The 20,491-nt window shown below is 40.1% G+C and overlaps 1 protein-coding gene across 3 annotated transcripts in view; it reads left to right on the top strand.

Annotated features, from left to right (window-relative positions):
• Nucleotides 1-19,252, top strand: part of LOC127446579 (low-density lipoprotein receptor-related protein 8-like) — a 247,712-nt gene extending 228,460 nt beyond the window's left edge. Inside the window, exons 17-19 of one of the 3 annotated variants that reach the window (XM_051707608.1) lie at nucleotides 11,628-11,702; nucleotides 15,288-15,457; nucleotides 17,333-19,252. In XM_051707608.1, the coding sequence (XP_051563568.1) occupies nucleotides 11,628-11,702; nucleotides 15,288-15,457; nucleotides 17,333-17,371 (284 nt within the window). In that variant the 3' untranslated portion in view covers nucleotides 17,372-19,252. Of the gene's footprint in view, nucleotides 1-11,627; nucleotides 11,703-15,269 lie in introns of all 3 variants that reach the window. The other 2 variants (XM_051707607.1, XM_051707606.1) reach the window with 2 other exon arrangements.
• The last annotated feature ends 1,239 nt before the right edge of the window (nucleotides 19,253-20,491 follow it).

Raw genomic sequence — 20,491 nt, 5'->3', positions numbered from 1 at the left:
ATTAAGATTATGCTGAAAACGAGTTAGTTTGTTTATAAAAATAAATATAGTTTATGTTGAATTCGCCAACTCCCGCTTCTTCCTTTCCATTAAGAAGAGACCTTTTACACTGGTGCCGAAACCTGGGATTTAAGGGAGGAAGAATGCCACCATGGATGCCTCACCTCTGGAGGACGTTTTCAAGATTCAGAGGCCTTCCTGGAGCTCTTTCAGTGGATGACAGGGGCCTGCGGATGGCCAAGTACCCAGTGGGCGGTCCGGTTAATACCACTGTTGTCCAGGGAAGCCCAACTTGCAGAGCAGCAGTTGCCAATGGAGACTTGAGGAACACCATCCTGCAACAGGTAGGCTGGACACCCGAGCATCAGCACCAACACTTCCGCCCGCTGACCATTGGCGAGCACGGCCACCCATTTGCCTTTGCCCAGCAGATCCGGGACGCCTGTCGGAGGTGGTTGCTGGTTGAGCAACACGACATTGGAGCTGTGATCGACTTGGTGGTACTGGAGCAGTTTATTGCTCAACTTCCGAGAGAGACGGCAGAGTGGGTCCCATCCACTAATTTTGGGCATGAATTGGCCAGCGTTTTCCACTTTGTTAGGTGAAATTTGTGCAGATGGGTCCTGTAACGGAGCATCTCAGTGTGGGAGTTGTGATGCGCTGGCTGGGGAGGCAGAGCCGGGGCAGTCTACAACAGCTCCACATCATGACGTAAGGGAGGGGCAAGTCTCGGCTTCCCCAGCCCTTAGAGGATTCCCCGCTGGGGATTTTCCTCAGGAACAGATATGAGATGAGACTCTTAGGCATGTTATCGACCAAGTGAGAGTGATTGATGGTCAATGTCTTCAGCCAGACATTGCACCATACTTCTCTATTGTAAATGACCAGTTGTATCGAGTGACGCAGGACACTCAGACAAAAGAAGATACAACCCAGTTGTTGATACCAAAGAGCTGTCGGGAAATGTTATTCCAGACAGCTCATTATAATCCAATGTCAGGTCACTTAGGACAGGAAAAAACACTGAACAATCTAATGGCCCATTTCTATTGGCCGGGCATTCACAGGGATGTTCGCAGATGGTGTGCGGCATGCACCCCAAGAGCACCTTTGCGCCCACTTCCTTTAATCGAGGTCCCCTTCGAAATAATTGGTATGGACCTCATTGGGCCATTAGAGCGGACGGCACACAGGCATCGCTTTCTGTTGGTTCTGGTGGACTACGCAGTGCGATATCTGGAAGCAGTGACTCTACGCAACATTTCAGCACATAGTGTTGCTGAGGCAATCTTCAGAAATATCTCCCGTGTGGGGATTCCGAAAGAAATCCTCACTGATCAAGGCACTACCTTCATGTCACGTACACTATGCAAGATGTACGACTTATTGGGTATTAATTGGATTCGGACAAGCGTGTACCACCCGCAAATGGACGGCTTGGTCGAAAGGTTTAATCAAACCCTGAAAAACATAATTCGTAAGTTCGTGCACAAAGATGATCGGAATTGGGATAAGTGGCTTGAACCCCTGTTATTCACAGTTCGAGAGGTCCCATAAGCCTCCACGTTCTCCTTGTTTGAATTATTGTATGGGCATAAACCTCACAGTGTTTTAGATGTTGTGAGGGAAAATTGGGAGGAGGGACCTTCAAACAGCAAAAACAAAATTCAATATGTTTTTTTTTTCCTCCCCAATTTGGAATGCCCAACTCGCCTCAATCTGGATGGCAGAGGATGAATCTCAATTGCCTCCGCATCTGAGACATCAATCCATGCATCTTATCATGTGGCTTGTTGAGCGCGTTGCCGCAGAGACATAGTGTGTGGAGGCTTCCCGCTATTCTCCGTGCCATTCATGCACAACTCGCCACGCGCCCCACCGAGGGCGAACCACATTATAGTGACCACGAGGAGGTTACCCCATGTGACTCTACCCTCCCTAGCAACTGGGCCAATTTGGTTGCTTAGGAGACCTGGCTGGAGTCACTCAGCACGCCCTGGATTTGAACTTGTGACTCCAGCGGTGGTAGTCAGCGTCTTTACTCGCTGAGCTACCCAGGCCCCCAATTCAATACGTTCTTGACCTGAGAGCAAAACTCCACACATTGGGGCATCTATCACAGGAGAATTTCAGAACGTCAGTCCCAACTGTATAACGGGAGCTCGGCTATGGGAATTTACACAGGGAGATAAAGTCCTTGTATTACTACCCACATCAAGCTCTAAATTACTCGCAAAGTGGCAAGGGCCCTTTGAGGTCACACGGCGAGTCAGGGAAGTCGATTATGAGGTTAAACGAATGGATAGGGGTGTAGCATGGCAAATATACCACCTCAGCCTCTTAGAACCATTGAGGGGGGTGGTTCCCGTGGCTTTGGCAATGGTGGTACCGGAGAGGGAGGAGCACGGGCCGAAGGTGAACTTAAAAGCCAATCAAGGCACCCCGGTCACTTGCGGAGGCCAGCTCTCACCGTCGCAAATCATGGACGTGGCCTGGTTGCAAAGAGAATTCTTGTTCTTGTCCCTTCCCAGTCATATGAACCTCATAAAACACCATATTGAAACAACCACTGTATGCAGTCATCCTTACCGATTATCTGAGCACAAAAAGAAGTGGTTCGGGAAGAATTAAAGGCCATGCTCAATATGGGGGTAATAGAAGAATCCCACAATGTATGGGCAGCCTGTTGGTGCTGGTTCCGAAGAGCAATGGCTCGGTTCAGTTCTTTGTGGATTATAGAAAGGTCAATGCAGTGTCTAAGATTGACACATATCCAATGCCTCGTACTGATGAACTGCTCGATCAGTTGGGTGCAGCTCCCTTTTTTCGACACTGGATTTAATGAAGGGTTATTGGCAGATACCCTTAACACCAATGTCCTGTGAAAAAACAGCCTTCTCCACACCATTTGGCTTACACCAATTCATGACCCTTCCATTTGGTTTGATTGGGGCCCCGGCTACATTTCATCACCTTATGGACTAAGTCCTCAGACCACACTCTGCATATGCCACTGCCTATTTGGATGACATCATTATATACATTAATGATTGGCAGCGGTATATGCAGCATCTGAGGGCGGTTCTGAGGTCGCTGCGATAGGCGGGACTCACGGCAAACCCCAAGAAGTGTGCAATTGGTTGGGTGGCGGTACGGTATCTGGGGTTCCACTTGGGTCACAGGCAGGTGTGACCCCAAATTAATAAGACCGCAGCAGTTGCGGCCTGCCTGAGACCCAAGACCAGAAAGGAGGTGAGACAGTTCCTGGGGCTGGCTGGCTTTTGTAGAAGGTTTGTGCCTAATTATTCGGACGTCACCAGCCCGCTGACCGATCTCACTAAAAGGGAGCCCCAGACCCGGTCCAGTGGTCGGAGCCATGCCAACAGGCTTTTATGCAGGTAAAAGCTGTTCTTTGTGGCGGGCCATTGTTACATACTCCTGATTTTGCTCTCCCTTTTGTTGTACAGACTGACGTGTCGGACGGGGTTGGGAGCCTTGTTGTCCCAGGTGGTCGAGGGGGAGGAGCGCCCGGTGCTGTACATCAGCCAGAAGCTTTCGGCGAGAGAGGCGAGGTACAGCACCGTTGAGGAGGAGTGTTTGGCCATCAAATGAGCAGTCCTCACCCTTCAGTACTACCTCCTGGGATGGGCTTTCTCCCTCTGTTCAGACCACGGCTTGCTCCAGTGGCTCCATCGCATGAAGGATGCCAACATGTGGATCACCCATTGGTATCTGGCTCTTCAGCCTTTTAAGTTCAAGGTGGTCCACAGGCTGAGGGTGCAGATGGCTGTTGCAGACTTGCTCTTTAGAAATGGGGGGAGTACTGGGCAGGCCGGATGGCTCCCTGGCCTGAGCCGGCCAGTGGGGGTATGTGGTGGTAGGGGCGTGGTTGAGCACCGGCGCTGTGAATGGAGAGCGAGATAGGGAGTTGAGAATGGTAAGGATCCTCACCTGGAATGACTGTCTCTTGCAGCTGTTTGTCATTGCAGTGAGAGTTGGAGACAGATTTAGGAGTGAGCCAGATGCCTGTAAAGCAGAGAGAGCTATGCACACACCCAGAGACTGTGCTGTGCCTATGAGCCCCATTAAGATTATGCTGAAAAGTGAGTTTGATTGTTTATAAAAAAAATATTGTTTGTGTTGAATTCACCAACTCCTGCTTCCTCCTTTCCATTAAGAAGAGACCTTTTACAAGGATCTACATCCATGGAAACCCACTGAATGACTGTCAGAGGTTGTTGTCTATCACACCAGAAGAGATGCATTGTTGGAAAAAACACAGTGTGCTTTAGCAAAAAGCATGCAAACAATTATAATCTTTCATTCCTTTATTTAACACATCCCTTTAACATTCACAGTGTTGTGGAAAAAGTAAGTGAACTCTTGGATTTTATAACTGGTCAATGCTCCTTTGGCAGCAATGACCTCAACCAAGCATTTCCGGTAGCTTAGGATTAGACATGCACAACGTTCAGAAGGAATTTTGGACCATTCTTCCTTACAGAACTGTTTCAGCTCAGCCATATTCTTAGGATTTCTGTTATGAACGGCTCTCTTGAGGTCATTCCACAGCATCTCTGTTGGGTTAAGGTTTGGGCTCTGAATGGGCCACTCCAAAAGGTGGATTTTCTTTTTTTGAAGCCATTCTGATGTGGATTTACTTTATATTTAGCGTCACTGTCCTGCTGCATCACCCAACTTCTACTGTGCTTCAGCTGACACACAGCCACCCTGAAATTATCCTGTAGGATACCTTGATAAACTTAATAATTAATTTTTCCCTCGATGATGGCAAGCAGTCCAGGCCCCAATGCAGCAAATTAGCCCCATAATTAATTGTTGGGATGATGTTTTCATGTTAGTATGTGGTGCCCTTTTTACACCATACGTAGTTCTTTCCAAACCTTAGTTTCATCAGTCCACAAAATATTTTCTCTGTAGAATTGTGGAGTGTTAAGGTGGTCTATGGTGAACTTCAGGTACGCAGCCATGTTTTTATCGGAAAGCAGCGGCTTCCTTCGTGGTGTCCTGCCATGCACACCATGCCTGTTTAATGTTTTCCATATAGTTTACTAATGAACAGAGATGTTAACCTTCAAGTCTTTAGCTGTCACTCTAGGGTTCTTTTTTTACCTCAAAGAGCATTCTGTGGTGTGCTCTTTGAGTCATCTTGGATGGACGGCCACTTCTAGTGAGAGTAACTACAGTAATAAATCGTCTCCATTTATAGACAATTTGACAAACTTTGGACAGACGAAAGCTCTTCGATATAACTTTGTAACCTTTTCCAGCTTTATGCAAAGCAACAATTCTTGACTATAGGTCTTCTGAGATCTCTTTTTTGCAAGGCATTTTCCACATCAGCAGATGCTTCTTGTGAATAGCAAACTCAAAATGTTTAAGTGTTTTTTATAAGTCAAAGTAGCTCCAACCCACACCTCTAATCTGGTTTCATTAATTGGATGCCAGGTTTGCCAACTCCTGACTCTTATTAGCGTTTGTTGATGTCATTAGCCTACGGCAGTGCTATTCAACTGGAGGCCCGTGGGCCAAATCCGGCCTGTGTGAAATTTTCAGTGGCCCACGTGAGGCTGTCAGTTGTCTTAGGGGCTGTACACTGTCTTTTTAAGTTGCTTTACTTGCGCTAGATGGACTTCGTGCCACCTCACAATATTTTTACTCTGTCTCGTGCAGAAGTGCTGCATTTTTTTAGACTCTTTCAGAGATTATCTATAATTTTGGAAGAATGGGACTAAAATCATGGACGACTAAAACACATGAGTTCAGAGAAACAGAAAAGTTATGTTTTTTTTTTTTATTTGGTCAAGAAAACATTAGATTTTGACTCCAGCCAGGTCTCCTAAGCAACCAAATTGGCCCGGTTGCTAGGGAGGGTAGAGTCACATGGGGTAACCTCCTCGTGGTCGCTATAATGTGGTTCGCTCTTGGTGGGGTGCATGGTGAGTTGTGCGTGAATGCTGCAGAGTATAGCGTGAAGTGTCCACGTGCTATGTCTTCGCGGTAACACACTCAACAAGCCACGTGATAAAATGCACAGATTGACGGTCTCAGACGTGGAGACAACTGAGATTCGTCCTCCGCCACCCGGATTGAGGTGAGTCACTACGCCACCACGAGGACTTAGAGCGCATTGGGAATTTGGGCATTCCAAAAGAAAAAAGAAAAAAAAGAAAACATTCGATTTGAAAAGTCAAAAGATTATATCATTGCATATATAACACATTTTGGTGCAACTTCACCAACAAACAAGATGCATGGAGAGAGCAATTTTCTCCTTTTTTATTATTGTTATTGTTTCATAAAAATGTTAGTATAAATGATAATTTCTCTATTATAGATACATTTTGAAAGCAATTTTTAGTTGATTTTTTTTTTTCTTCAATATTTCCTGCTGGAAAACATTTCTCATGATTTAAAAAAAAAAAAAGAAAAAAGATGAATCATTAATAAAAAATGTAATAAAAAAAATTAAAGCTATAAACAGAGATGTTTTATTTATATAGTGAAAAAATATTATAGACCTACTATAACACAATATCTGATAGAAGCTTTATGTTAACAAAATATTCTTGTCCCGCATGCCCCGAAGAAAAATAATTTGAACTCTTAATAATTGTTGAATTTAAAGGGGACATATTATGCCCCTTTTTACACAATTTAATATGTCTCAGGTGTCCCCAGAATGTGTCTGTCAAGTTTCAGCTCAAAATACCTCACAGATCATTTATTCTACAATGCCTGTATACCTGTTTTGTAGCCCTGTTCCAAACAGGCTGTTTTAGTGTCTGTAGCTTTAAATGCAAAGGAGCTGCTGCTCCCCACACCCCTTTCTGTAAGTGGGCTGTGCCTTTCCTGCTGGTGCCATGGATACCCTGGCGACAACAATTGACTAAGTCAATCATCTTACTGTATTGTGCATAACAAAAGTCGAGTTATGAAATATGAAAAACAGCTATAGTTGTAGAAAATACCACTATCGTTTCATATTTGTTTTTGAAATAATGACCAGTTTTATTACACGGAAAAGCTTCATTGCATGAACACTCAAGTGGGACTGTGGAGGACGCCAATCAGTTTATATTGTAACCGAAACAGAGCTACAGCTTCATTGTTATGGAAAAGGTAGTTAGGGACTTGTTGCTACGTTACACAAAGCACAATGTTTTCACAACAAACGTTTTTCACGCAACGTGCAAACAAGCAAATTCAGAAAGGCAAATTGCAAACATTAACAAAGTATAAAGTGTGAAACTTACGACTTGCAAATCTGAAGTTGGGTCACGGACATTTTGTATCGATCCATCCTTGATCTTTAGCTTGGAAGCAAATCCAGCCTTGTGTTGACCCTCGTTGATAAAGCAGTTGGACGTAAAATGGTTTGCACAAACATATAGGGATTTTCCTATTGTTGTGAGCACATTGCCATCAAAAATAAAACTAATCCACTGGGTTGGGTTAGGTTTTAATGAGGGTGGATCTAAGCTACTCGGGTGGATCTCTTTGCCAGCCGTGGGCGGTTCCTTTCCCCTTTTGACATCATAAGGGGCTGCAAACCTGAATGGCTTGTTCGGATACACTGTTTTTTTATTGATGGGGAAAGGAAAGAAATGAGGGGATGGACTTTTACCATATTTTGTGGTTGTCTACACACACGGGACACATAATTATGTTCAAAAACAATGAAAAGTTGGATTTTGCATAATATGTCCCCTTTAATGTCGGAAAAGCGTGATTTTAATTATCAACAAACAATTCTGAAATGTAGATGAAACACAGTCAACGTTACAGTGTAACATTAACTAGGGGCATTTTGATTAATTCTGTAAATTTGATTAATTTAAAATTTAAGTTTAACTTTCAACTTTTGAACCTGTTATTCTTAAAGAAAAATGTTTTTTTAAAAAAGAGCTCTATGCATAAACAACAACATCTAAATGACAAAAAAAGAAACATGCCCTCACACATAGAAACATACATTCAAAGTCTTTTAAAGGGATACAACCACTTTAAATAATGACCGTATTTTAACAATGTCATGCATCGACAGCTCCTACCAATGTATGGCAAGATTTAGGTGAGAGAAACAGCTTTAATTGCTGCCCACCAAAGGCAAAGGCACATAGAAAAATCTTATTACAATATTCTAGTATTGTTTTTACTAGTCAACTATTTAAAGCTGAATGAGTACTCGATTAATCGATTACTCGTGCACATTCCTAACATTAAAGTGTTTCCCTCATTTACTGATTTGTGTGCGTGCGTGCTGCTAGTGATTCCTAGCAGTCTTTAGAAATCGTAATATAACTGCCATAATGGCAAATTAACTTTCAATTAAATCTGATGATGTTAAACATAGTTAATGAATCTAATTTATTATAAATAAAGAAAACAAATAATTAATTAATATATTAAAATAAACAAATTAACTAAAGGAATATTCCGGGTTCAATACAAGTTAAGCTTAATCAACAGCATTTGCAACAATAATGTTGATTGCCAGATTTTTAGTGTGCTCAGTGGTCTAACGCTGCTCGTCACTGTCATTTGAGATGGCCAATCAAATCAAAGAAGGTGAGACTCATGTTCCTTAGAAGCGAAGTGGGAATTACTCCAGCGTGAAACATCAGCAAGGTCAGCAGTTCAGGTTAAGAGTATCAATGCCATGTAAGATGCAAGTAGCTAAACTGTGGACACTATTTTAAGAAAGAAATGTAATACTGACCAACAGTATAGGAGGCAAACTACTCACCTTTTTGCAAAATTTGCAAATGTACTTGCTTCGTAATGTCATTCGTAATTATGAATGTTAAAAGACAACCTTAACAGAGCAATTTTTAGCATATCAGGCTTACAAAGAGTGAATATGTGCATATTGTGAATGAATTGAATAAATGTGTTTATGAAGTATCCTTTTATAAAATTAATTTAATTTAACATTGCCTTATAAAATGATATATAAAACTAAAAGTGGGAGAGTTATCACCCCTAGATTAGAACTAGAACATTATAAGACTTGTGGCTTTGACTTCCACTAATTGTGTGTTTAGGTTGTGGCAAGGAAAGAGTCATATTATATTAATGAAAATATTATTTGCAAATAGCTCACAATCATTTTGAGCTTTTCCAAAAACAAAATAATAATAATAATAATAATAATAATATTCTGACTTTTGGAAAAAAAAAAATAAACTCCTAAGTGTCATCTTTCAAAAGTGACCAGGGTTCATGAACTCCAACCATTTTATTTTGGGTATGTCTGGGTGTACTATGTGAACCTCAAAAGAACCATGTATCTTTTAAAACCAAAAATTATTACATTTTGGGTCTTCATCAAATTTAGAGTCTTTATTCCAAAAGTGCCTTTTCATATAAAGGCCTCAAAACTCCAACCCCTCCACCACCACCCCCGCAAATACCCACAAAAACTAATGAGATCTCATTGGTCTGTCCAGCTCTTAGCCATCTCTCCTGATAAAAGTGCAATTGTGCCCATTCTGGACTCTAACCATAAATCTGGGTTCTTGAATTTTTTATGACTATCAGGATATTACACAGCAGAGGTGCTGAAACTCGCCATTAGATAAAACCTGCAAATTGCTGCACTGAGATAACTGATGAAGTATGCCAGCACCCTTTCTGCCTGTTCTGGGCACTTGCTAATGATGACAAAGGTTTACCTTTGTAGATTGTAAGAGATTTCTCTCAGAACACAATTGGTATTAAGCACCCAGAAGGTGACTGACAACCATATTTTTGCTGCATTGTGGATGTGGCCATAATGAAGTTTGTCAGCATGACCTGTTACAGGTGAATTGCTTGTAGGAAACTTTCTGACAGAATGGGAAGAGTGAGGTGGCAGCAGTTTGAACTGGCACTGAGAGCTTCTACATTAATGATGTTGTCTGTGAGTTTGAATACACTGCCTTGTGTTTTCACAGACGCAGCTTTTTTTTTTTTTTTTTTTGTAGATGTGGAGAATTGTTTAGCGTGAAGGGAAATTCATGTAACATTTCTGTTTACGGTGCATTGTTTGGAGTGCATTCTTTTCAAATATAAAAAGAGTTGTGCTCTGTTGTGTATATTTCTAAATGGCTTTATATTACTCAAATACATGTTCCAGAACTGAAATATGATTTTATATATCTGCCCATTACTTTACATTTATACATGTTCATAAACCACAACAAGGCCAACTCATGTGTTTGTTCTGAATCCAAGTTCCACGTTTATTAAAACAAAAGCATGTAAAGAGTGACGTCAATTACAAATTGCAGTCTTAAATTAATTTTGTACATTTTCTGAAGAAAATTAAGTGCTTTTCCACCATGGTGATTAACGGTTCCAATATCATTTCCACTGGAGCACAGTTCGGTACGGTTACAAACTATTCCCGGCTCTGATTTCTCAGCATGACTAGCTAACCGTACTCAAGAAAAGTGCTCTGGGATAACGCCTGTAGTGACGTGGCGACTCACGATTGGTCACTTGCTCAGTCAGTCCATTCTAATCCTGATTTTGCAGCACCACAGTGGAAAAAGAAACCATAACCATGCCAGTGAGCCTGGATTGGTATGTAATGGCATGATTCAGCAACAAGAACTGTTTGGGCCCATGATTGAAAAGCGGCTTTTGAGTCATGAATAAATTGACTGCGCAAAACTCACCACCACAATGCTATGGAGTTGTGGGCGGTTGCCTAAGCAGTTTGCAAAGGTGATCTGAGATGATTGAAGAGCATTGCTGTGTATGTTATGAAAAATAATGCTCTTTTAATGGAAACTTAAGAGATACATTTAAACAAGACTTCAAAATTCACAAACAGAACCAGGTGATAAAAATTAAGCATAGCCATAGAAACCTAGATGTAACGGTTATCACAAAAACACACTTCAGGTAACACCCTGGCTGTAGCTGCAAGAGGATCTTTTCTTACAGATCAAACAGTTTTCTTTGTAACTCCTTTTATGTAATCTGTGTTTTCTGCACTGCATTTCTTTTGTTCGGTATGGAGCCAAGCCCCTTTTTGTTTCCCCTCTTGCTGTCTTGTCTGTATCTGTATGCTAATGCTGTACCGTCTAGTCCTCTTAATCTCCTGGCTCAGACTTCATTATCAGACACTAATTATGCTGTAGCTAATGGTGGACCACGTGCTACTAATCGTGAGATTGTGGTGGGATTTATTTGATGGAAACGACCGCTCAGCAGAAACTTACTTAAAAGAGGGAAAGTAACAGAGAAAATCAAAGTGTATGAACAGCAATGTATGGCTGAGGGCGAGATATCAAGGCAAATGAGTGCTTTACTATACAAACAGGAGAGGATTCAGCTGTCTGAAAATGGTCATCACTAAACTTGAACATACCAGCGGCCCCCAATCACTGTTTTTGTCTTGCTCTGTTAATGCTCTTTTAAAGGTGCATTCAGTATTTTAAGTCATGCTAGTCTGTTTACTCAACTGTTGATGATCTATAATGGGCTTGTAATTGAAAGTTACGTTTTCTTCTCTTTTTCTCTATTGTTTTCTGCTTCCTCTCTCTCTCTCTCTCTCTCTCTCTCTCTCTCTCTCTCTCTCTCTCTCTCTCTCTCTCTCTCTCACACACATATAGCTGGAAGTGGAAATGACCACTTCGTCCTCGGTAACAATATAACTGTTGCAGTTCTGGGTATAGTTATTCCAATAGGTGAGTATTAATGTTGACTAAATATTTTATCCTACATTTTGAATTCAGTCTTGTTCACCCAGTAGATCAACTGCTTGTGTCCTTCAGCTTTATGTGCACTACCTGCTTTAGAGACACTTAACTAGCCATTTAGAAACTTGCAACTGCCTCATCAAACTTATACAGAAGGAATATTCTGGAATAAATACAACGCAAGCTCTATTGAAAGCATCTGTGGCATGCTCATTTCTACAGAAAATACAGGAATAAAGGACAACTTGTGAACAGCAATGCACTTACTATGAAAGTCTAGGGTGTTATCATTCCAAAGGGTTTAAAAGCAGAAATGGGAAGCTTGTAGTAGCACTTACATGATTTATTCAGTAAGAAATATTATAAGTTGATATGTTAAATTCAAATAAATTATCCTTTTGAGCTGATGATGTCAGGTGTGCAGGAAGGAGGACCCAAACGCAGGCATGAAATAATGAGTTTTAATTAAATGAAAAATAACAGAACAAAATCTCTCACAATGGAGAAAAACAAGTAAATAAACAAGGATACCAGGAATCAACTCTGAACAGGACTAGAACAACACGACTGAACAGGATAACTCACAAAACAATCCAACACAGGACAGAGCACACGAGGGAACTATAAAGAGGGAGAAATCAAGAGGTAAACAAGGAAGGAAGGTGAAGCACATTAACTAACAACCAGACAGATAACAAGGCAAACAAGAGGGTGGGGTTATCACTGAAGACAGACACGAATGCACAAGGGAAAAAGAAAACACAAACCCAAGTGCATTCACACAGCACGAGACAAAACACAAGTGCCTGGACTCAGCCACAGAGTGAATAAACTGAACCAACCGAAGTGGCTGAATCCAGACACAATAGAGACAAAGAACACGTACATGTCAGGGCTCTGCCAAAAAGGGGGAAAAAAATCAAAACTAAGGGCAGAACCCTGACAGATGAGGACAAATCTTCTAGGTGGATGAACTGATTACTGTATGTGTTGCCAATGTAATTCCTGTAGGTGTGTTTTTCTCCATAGAAAAGTGCTTTTAAATTGGATTGAAACCAGTCATATGCTTACACATTCAATGTTATACTTTTAAACACATATATTGATATACTTTTGTAAAAGTGTGACAGTTTAATATATTTTTTCACAGTGCTGTACACATTAGACATTTTTTAAGAGCATTTCACACACACCAAAAAAATTTTTTTTTTTTGCTGCTTGTCCAGTTTACTTAATTAAAATGAACTAAAGCAACACAATTCTAGAACATTTTACCATTATGGTGAATTATGGGGCTTGAGCTAACAGGCAGATGTCGCATATGAATTTGATAGCAATTGTTGTGCAATTGTTGTGCTAACCATAGCATATTTACTAAACTACACTCTGTAGTGTTCCAACCAGCATGTATTTAGCATGTTAACATTCACTTTCACTCATTAGTACATAAAGAAATAAAAAAGATTTATTAGAGTTTCATTTGACACGTTTAATTTTGTTGGGTTTTACCAATTCAACTAGGTTTTTTCTACTCAAAGTGTTTGTGTTGAGATTAAATAGTAATTTTAAGTTAATAAAACAGATTTCAAACTCGTGGAACCACTGTCCACGACTGAATCAAGTTCAGCCGATGAGCTATTTTTTGAGTTACTATGTTCACATTTTTCCTTAGTCTGTATGGATAGAATGCCATAGATGCTGTTGAAGGGTCTTAAATTGTATTTGATACAGAATATTCCTTTATAGTTACAGTGTTTATTTCACAATTGTGAATGACCACATTCTACAGCCGTTTCTTTCTAAATATATTGCATTATGTATGTAATTAATGCTTTATAAATGGTTTATTATGATCTTTCAAAAATAATTGTCACTCATACATTTATTTTGTTATCATATCTCTCAGTTAATTTCTAGACATCATCCTTTTGACTGTTTGGTCATTTCAAACTAAGCATAAACCAAATTATATATGTATCTGAGATGGAGGATGAACTTGTTTTTCAAAGAAAGTCTCTGTCAAAAGGACCTGATGGGCTTCATTGATTGTCTGAGCTGTGTCTGCCGAGTGGCTTAGTGAGAGTCAAATGACCTTGTCAGTGCTTGCATTCAAATGGAAGATACTAAGTTAAATATTTGCTCACTTAAAATAATTTTAAAATTTTGTAATTACAGTCCCTCTATGCCCACCTCTCTTAAAATTGCTATTTTTTTCTAAATGCTTTTATTGCTTTTATAGTGTGGTTCAAAAAATAATTCATAGACAGAATGCATTCTAAATGTGTACGAGACAGTAGAGGCTAAATAATGGAGGAAAACACATCATGAGGGGGTCTCCACGGCCCCTCAGACAAAAGAGCAATTAGGAAGAACTTCCAGGGGACTGAAGCAGTCGTGGCTGATCTTTTAAATTAGGGAAGGTGTTAGCTAGCCACTGTAGTGAAGCCACACATGGTTATCAATTCACCTTGAATAGCAATGCACTCCCAAACCCTTCACATGTATGCATGTGTATGCATGCACACAGTACAATTCCATTTCTCCTGGTTCCATTTAGACCCCTGATTTCTCATTGAGCATCATGTGAGCATGCCCTCCACATGCTCCACTAAGCCACTTTGTGTGAGTGGGGGGTGGGTGGGAAGGTGAGTCATTGGCAGCCCTAGTTCAAATTCAAACATTTTTCATTTTTTAAACCTGTTTAAAAATACGCATCTATCTTGATTTATCTGTTTAAACCTGATTTTGTTGAGTAGCTCGTTTAGCAAGGTGATAAGGTCAGACTTTTATTAAATTATCTAAGTCATAATGGAGAATTAAATTCTAGTGTACTGCATACTGTGCAACATACACTATATACTGCCTACTTTATTATTTTGAAGAATAGTACGTGAAACACAATATACAATGGCAAATATTTCAAACAGTAGAATGCTACATTGTTGTCATTCTATTTTATTTAAATAACTGATTTATCATAAAGTCATACAGACATTTACAAAATAAAAAAAATAAAAATCGCAATATTAATAAAATGTTTTAAAATCTGATGATTCTGTAGATTGCAATTAGAAGCTATAATACATAATAATTTCATTTACACCATACTTTTGGTACTGGAAACTATTTTGAAAAGACTATTTGACCCAGGTCTGCCATGATGCACCTTTAAAGGGACAGTTCACCAAAACAAAAATTGTGTCATCATTTACTCGCCCTTATGTTGTTCCAAACTCAAATGACTTTCTTTCTTTCTTTTGATGGAACACAAAAGGAGATGTTAGGCAGAATGTTAGCATCAGTCACCATTCACTTTCATCATATCTTTTTTCCATACAATAAAAGTGAATGATGACTGAGGCTACATTATACCTAACATCTCTTTTTTAAAAAGTCATACAGGTTTGGAGCATGAGGGTGAGTGAATGATGCCAGAATTTTCCTTTTTGGATGTACTATTCCTCTAAGGTTTGTGTGTCATTAAGCACCGTTCTGTGTCCCTTGGCTGTGTTAACGCCCCGCCATGTGTGTCGACTGTGTGTTAAACGCATGCAGTTCCTATCCTTGCTACAGTGGTCATCGGCCTGATGTGTACCGGAGGATACCTGGTGTGGCGCAACTGGAGGAGGCGGAACACCAAGAGCATGAACTTCGACAACCCCGTTTACCGCAAGACCACAGAGGACGATGACGACGAAATCCACATCGGCCGCAGCGAGCAGATCGGACACGTTTATCCTGCTGTGAGTGGCAGTGCCAGACAGCCATACCTAGCACTGCCACTGGGGGGCAGTATCCCAGACCCACAAGCTCATTGGTACTCAGGAGCACCTATGCTTTCAAGTACAAAGTGAACAAAGGGAGGAAGGCATTTGGATAGTTATAAAAGGAGGGCGGGGCTAAGACCCCAAGCTCATAGTGCGACTAAGAGAGAGAATGGCACTATGCTGTCTCTTATATATTTTACTTTGCATAATGAGTTCGCCATTCATCCACCACCTCTTTCCATAATAATTATACTCATAATTTATTTATTTTAATTTAATTGTGTTAAATTAGTGTAAGAATTACCATGTAAGGATTAGTTCATTGTTTGTTTGTATTTTATAGTCTAGTTTCTGTGTTGTGTGTTTGTAAAGCTTTAAATGCTTTCTTTGTTTGAAAGCATTTGAATTGTGCTCTCCCATTATCCCATAGTTGTTTTTTTATTTAAAAAAAATAAATAATTATAATTGCTTTAGGGATGAGCAGTGAGCACCTTAAATGACAGGACAATCTTTTTAATATAAAATCATTTATTTATTTAGGTTTTTAGCTGTTTATTTATTAGAGTGGTGTAATAATTTATTCATATATTTTACTAATTGTAGGCCTGGGCCGAAAAAGTAAATATGAAGTTGGATCTGATATCTAAGCATCCTTTAAACAAGATAAATTTACTTGAGAAGCAAAATTGTGAATTTTCCTTTAATTAGGTTTATTTTTCTTACCCCATTGACTATTTGTTTTACTTGTTTTAAGCATAAACCTCATTAAATGTAGTTAGATTATGCTTCAAGTAAATTAAAGCATAGTTATGAAAAAAAAAAAAAATCTGGTAAGAAGCATAAACTTAATTCAATTCTCATGTCTTATGTCTTAATACTGATCACTGTTAATTCGGCAACAGTAGGTCGAAAGGTTTGCTTCTGAAATAAGTCTGTACTTACTGAAAATCAAACCACTGCTCCCAGTGGCCAAAGCTGGAAGTGTTGTTGAACGTATAGGCACGCGTGAGCTCCACTTTTCCAGGTGAAATGTCCACAGAGTGGTGCCAAAAGTGAGTTATAATTCAGTCAACAGGAATGCATATTTTATCAACTCTAGCCCAAATTCCAACCCTAAACCTAACCATCAGTAGACTAAAAAATTTATTTTAGAGCAAAAATGCAATCTCCTTGCTCTGATTATTGTTTATCTGATCGCAATTACTTCCTGGTTCCCACGGGACTAGAACATGTATTTTGGAGGTTGCCTAGGAAAGATGTTGATGCTTCAGTTGAATGCAAAAATGTCTGATGGGGGTTGGCACTTGTCAGTAATTCGGCTGAATGGGGATGATTTCAGGGTACATGAACTTTCGGAAGCAACATGTCGATTTCTCGTGTGATCATGTTGTAATATCTTGCTTGTCAAGTACATTTATCTTGTTTTAAGTATTTTGAGCTATTTTACTGGCAAACAGGGCAGAATACTGATAAATAAAGTGAAGATAGGAAAACGGAGGGCTCGTGACAGAGTGATATGGTGAAGCTGAGGTTCCTTTGCTACAGTCGGCATGTCAAGCACAATCACAGATAAAGATATCAGTGAAGTAGCAGCAGCGGGGTGGGCCATCCCAGTGGCATAACAGGATTCTCTCCAGTGCCCTGCACATCACACTCATCACAGTGTGTGTGGGGGGGATCTGCATATTGGATGTATCTGAATCCTTGTCTCCTTCTCCGTGGGTTTTCTCTGTCTCTCTCTCTCTCCCTTTATTTTGATCTCACACCCTTCCACTCTCTCCTAATTTATGCATTTATTTCTCTTCTCCTCTCTCTCACAATGAATAACTGTTTTTTATCTGCTCTCTGCAGCGCGTGGCGCTCAGTCTGGACGATGACGGATTCCCCTGAGGGCGATTCTCGCTCTCTCATTCTCTCCTTCTCCATCCGCCCTTTATTCCTCCGTCTCTCCTTCCATCGGTACACCCCTTGGTCTCCTGAGGAGATCACATAACCACAGAGAGCCAAAAGGACACAAGAGCACTCGCTCTTCGCATCTGAGAGCTACAAAATGGGTTTGTCTTCTCGTAGTGTCTTTTTCAGCCCATAATCTCTCAATCAATCTAACTTGGGCAATAATCACTACTAGTGAAATTAAAACTACTTACACTAGCATCATCTCTGCTCTGTGTCACTAGTAGTAGGTAGTGCTGTTTAATGATAACTAACCTCATAGCTCATCATGTCAGTAGTTGCTAACAGTTAATAGCTCTCCCACTGTGCTGCAATTATTTTAATTAGAAATATGTTTATTGCTGGTTTAAGGGTTAAGTTGGATTGAGCTAGGCTATGGGTTCAGGAGGAGCTTCTTTGTGGGCATGACAGTGCCAAGAGAGCATTGCCACCCAGAAAAGCAATAGGGCAGAATTCAATGGAGAGAATAGTGGGTATCCAGCCTGTTGGCATGGGACACAGAAGTAAAATAGTCAAATAGGATGGGGGAGGGAATGGAAGGGATTCATATATGCAGTCATACACTCAAACCTGCACACACTCCTAAAAAACAGTAATGCATGCTGAAAAATAATTTGACAGAATATATATAGTTTTGTATCCTTCAGTATACTTCCAGAGCCAAACATACTCTTCCTTAATGTCTTCCATGTGCACTTAAAGGATTAGTTCAGGCTAAAATTCTGTCATCATTTACTCACCTTCTTGAAGTTCCAAACCTGTATGACTTTCTTCCATGGAATTGAAAGTGAATGGAAACTGAGGCTAAGATTTTGCCTAACATTTCCTTTTGTGTTCCACGAAAGAAAGTAAGTCACCCACATTAAGGTGAGTAATTGATGGCAGAATTTTCATTTTTACCAATTGTGAGAGGCAATACAGTATATATTTCCCCATTTCTGGGACTTCCATGTCTCTAGCTTCTCAGTTCCTAGGCACTTTTGAGCCAAAACAGGACCAACTACAATCTTCCTGCCCAGGCACATATCTATCCTGTAAATTTAGCTCAGGGCATTCGTTTCAATACAGTTACTAGTACAATCTGTGTGGTTGTGTTATCACAAACACACTAATAGATACAGATCTATTCACTCGCACACAAACACACTCACGAACATGAGTCCTCTCCTTCCCTACACTCATCATGCCTTGGGTAAAAGCATTTAGCATAGTGACGACAAGGCACTGCTTGCATTATTGCATGGCTTAATGGCATGATAGATTACAGTCATAGATCAAATCTTTGCTCCTCTGAACAGTCATCTGTTCAGTGAGGAGTGCCTGAACATATAGGCTTCCTGTACATAGCCAAGTACATCAAACTCTCTTCACAAGATGAATGAGGTCTCAGTTATTTCTGTCACTGTCACAGGGACACTAGCGGCTGATTGATTGGACAGCTGTAAGAAACAGTTTTTGACCTACCTGCTGAAAAAGAGTTTAAACCAGCTTTTGGGGGTATGCTGGACTTAGTTGGCCACAAAGCTGGTTTGTCTAGTCTTTTTGATGGTTTTAAAGAGGTTTTGGATACCTGTCAGCAGGTTCGACAGAGAGATTAGCTAAACACCAGCTTGGCCAGGCTGGGAGACCAGCTATGCAAGCTTAAACCAGTTAAGACCAGCAAAATTAGACTAACTTTGTCACACAAAGGACGATGCATTGGACAAAGTGGACAAATGAGATCGAACCTCTCCTTGAACAGTATTCCTGCTTGCTGGATTTAATAAAACCTGGTTAAAGGATAGTTCACCCAAAAATGAAAATTCTCTCATCATTTACTCACCCTCATGCCATCCTGGATGTGTGACTTACTTTCTTCTGCTGAACATAAACAAAGATTTTTAGAAGAATATTTTAGCTCTGTACATCCATACAATGCAAGTGAATGGTGACCAGACCTTTGAAGCTCCAAAAATCACGTAAAGGTAGCATAAAAGTAATCCATACAACTCGAGTGGTTTAATACATGTCTTCTGAAATGATTCAATCACTGGATGAGAAAAAGATTAATATTTAAATCCTTTTTACTATACATTTATAGTAAATGAGTACTTAAATATTGAGGATTTAAAGGTGCTATATGTAAGATTGACAACAAGCGTTTGAAATGGGTACTGCAGTCCAAATTCAATATATTGGAGTGTTGTCTGCCCCGCCCGAGACTCGAAGCTCATGTGGGTTGCCAGAATGAGGACATGCAACAGGATCCGTTTTAAAGGATTTCTGGGCTTTAAGCTGTCGCCATCTTCCAAAGGCATCTCCAATATTTATCCTTGTTTTGCTACACCTCTGGTCATGGTGGTTTTAGATGGATGGTGAGTCTTTTTAGGTCGGGTGGAATCTGTTATCTCTGATCCAGTTCATTTGCTGGCTTCCATGGCTGCAGCACGCAGTGTTGTTTGCCTGAAAACTTGTGCAAATCTGGCAACCCGGTAGTGTCAAAATACTATTGGTGAGTGGGCAGTGGGCGGGATCACACAGGCCAAAACATAAACAGAAATTCTGGCCAGAATTGGAAACTTCAATGTAGAATATACTCACTGTAGCATTGTTATCAGAGAAGCCAGTATTTCAACTTAGCATGTTTCCTAATTCTCTGATGACATATTATGGTTATTTTATGGTTTAGTACTGTAAAAATATTACATATAGCACCTTTAAAGGATTTAATTTAAATATAAAGAATTTATAGTAAATTTATGGTAAAAAAAGAAAAAAGGACTTCAATATTGATGTGAAGATATTCAATATGAAGACATGGATTTAACCACTGGATTACTTTTATGCTGCCTTTATGTGATTTTGGAGCTTGAAAGGTCTGGTCACCATTCACTTCCATTGTATGGACCTACAGAGCTGAAATGTTCTTTTAATCCTTGTTTGTATTCTGCAGAAGAAAGAAAGTCATACACATCTGGGATGGCATGAGGGTGAGTAAATGATGAGAGAATGTCATTTTTGGGTGAACTATTCCTTTAAGCTGATCTGATAAGCTGATTTTCTTTTTATTTATTTATT

This window comes from Myxocyprinus asiaticus, chromosome 9, assembly GCF_019703515.2.
Source record: "Myxocyprinus asiaticus isolate MX2 ecotype Aquarium Trade chromosome 9, UBuf_Myxa_2, whole genome shotgun sequence".
Taxonomy (NCBI): domain Eukaryota; kingdom Metazoa; phylum Chordata; class Actinopteri; order Cypriniformes; family Catostomidae; genus Myxocyprinus; species Myxocyprinus asiaticus.
Note: the sequence above shows the minus strand (reverse complement) of the source record. Positions and strands in the feature narration are given on the sequence as shown.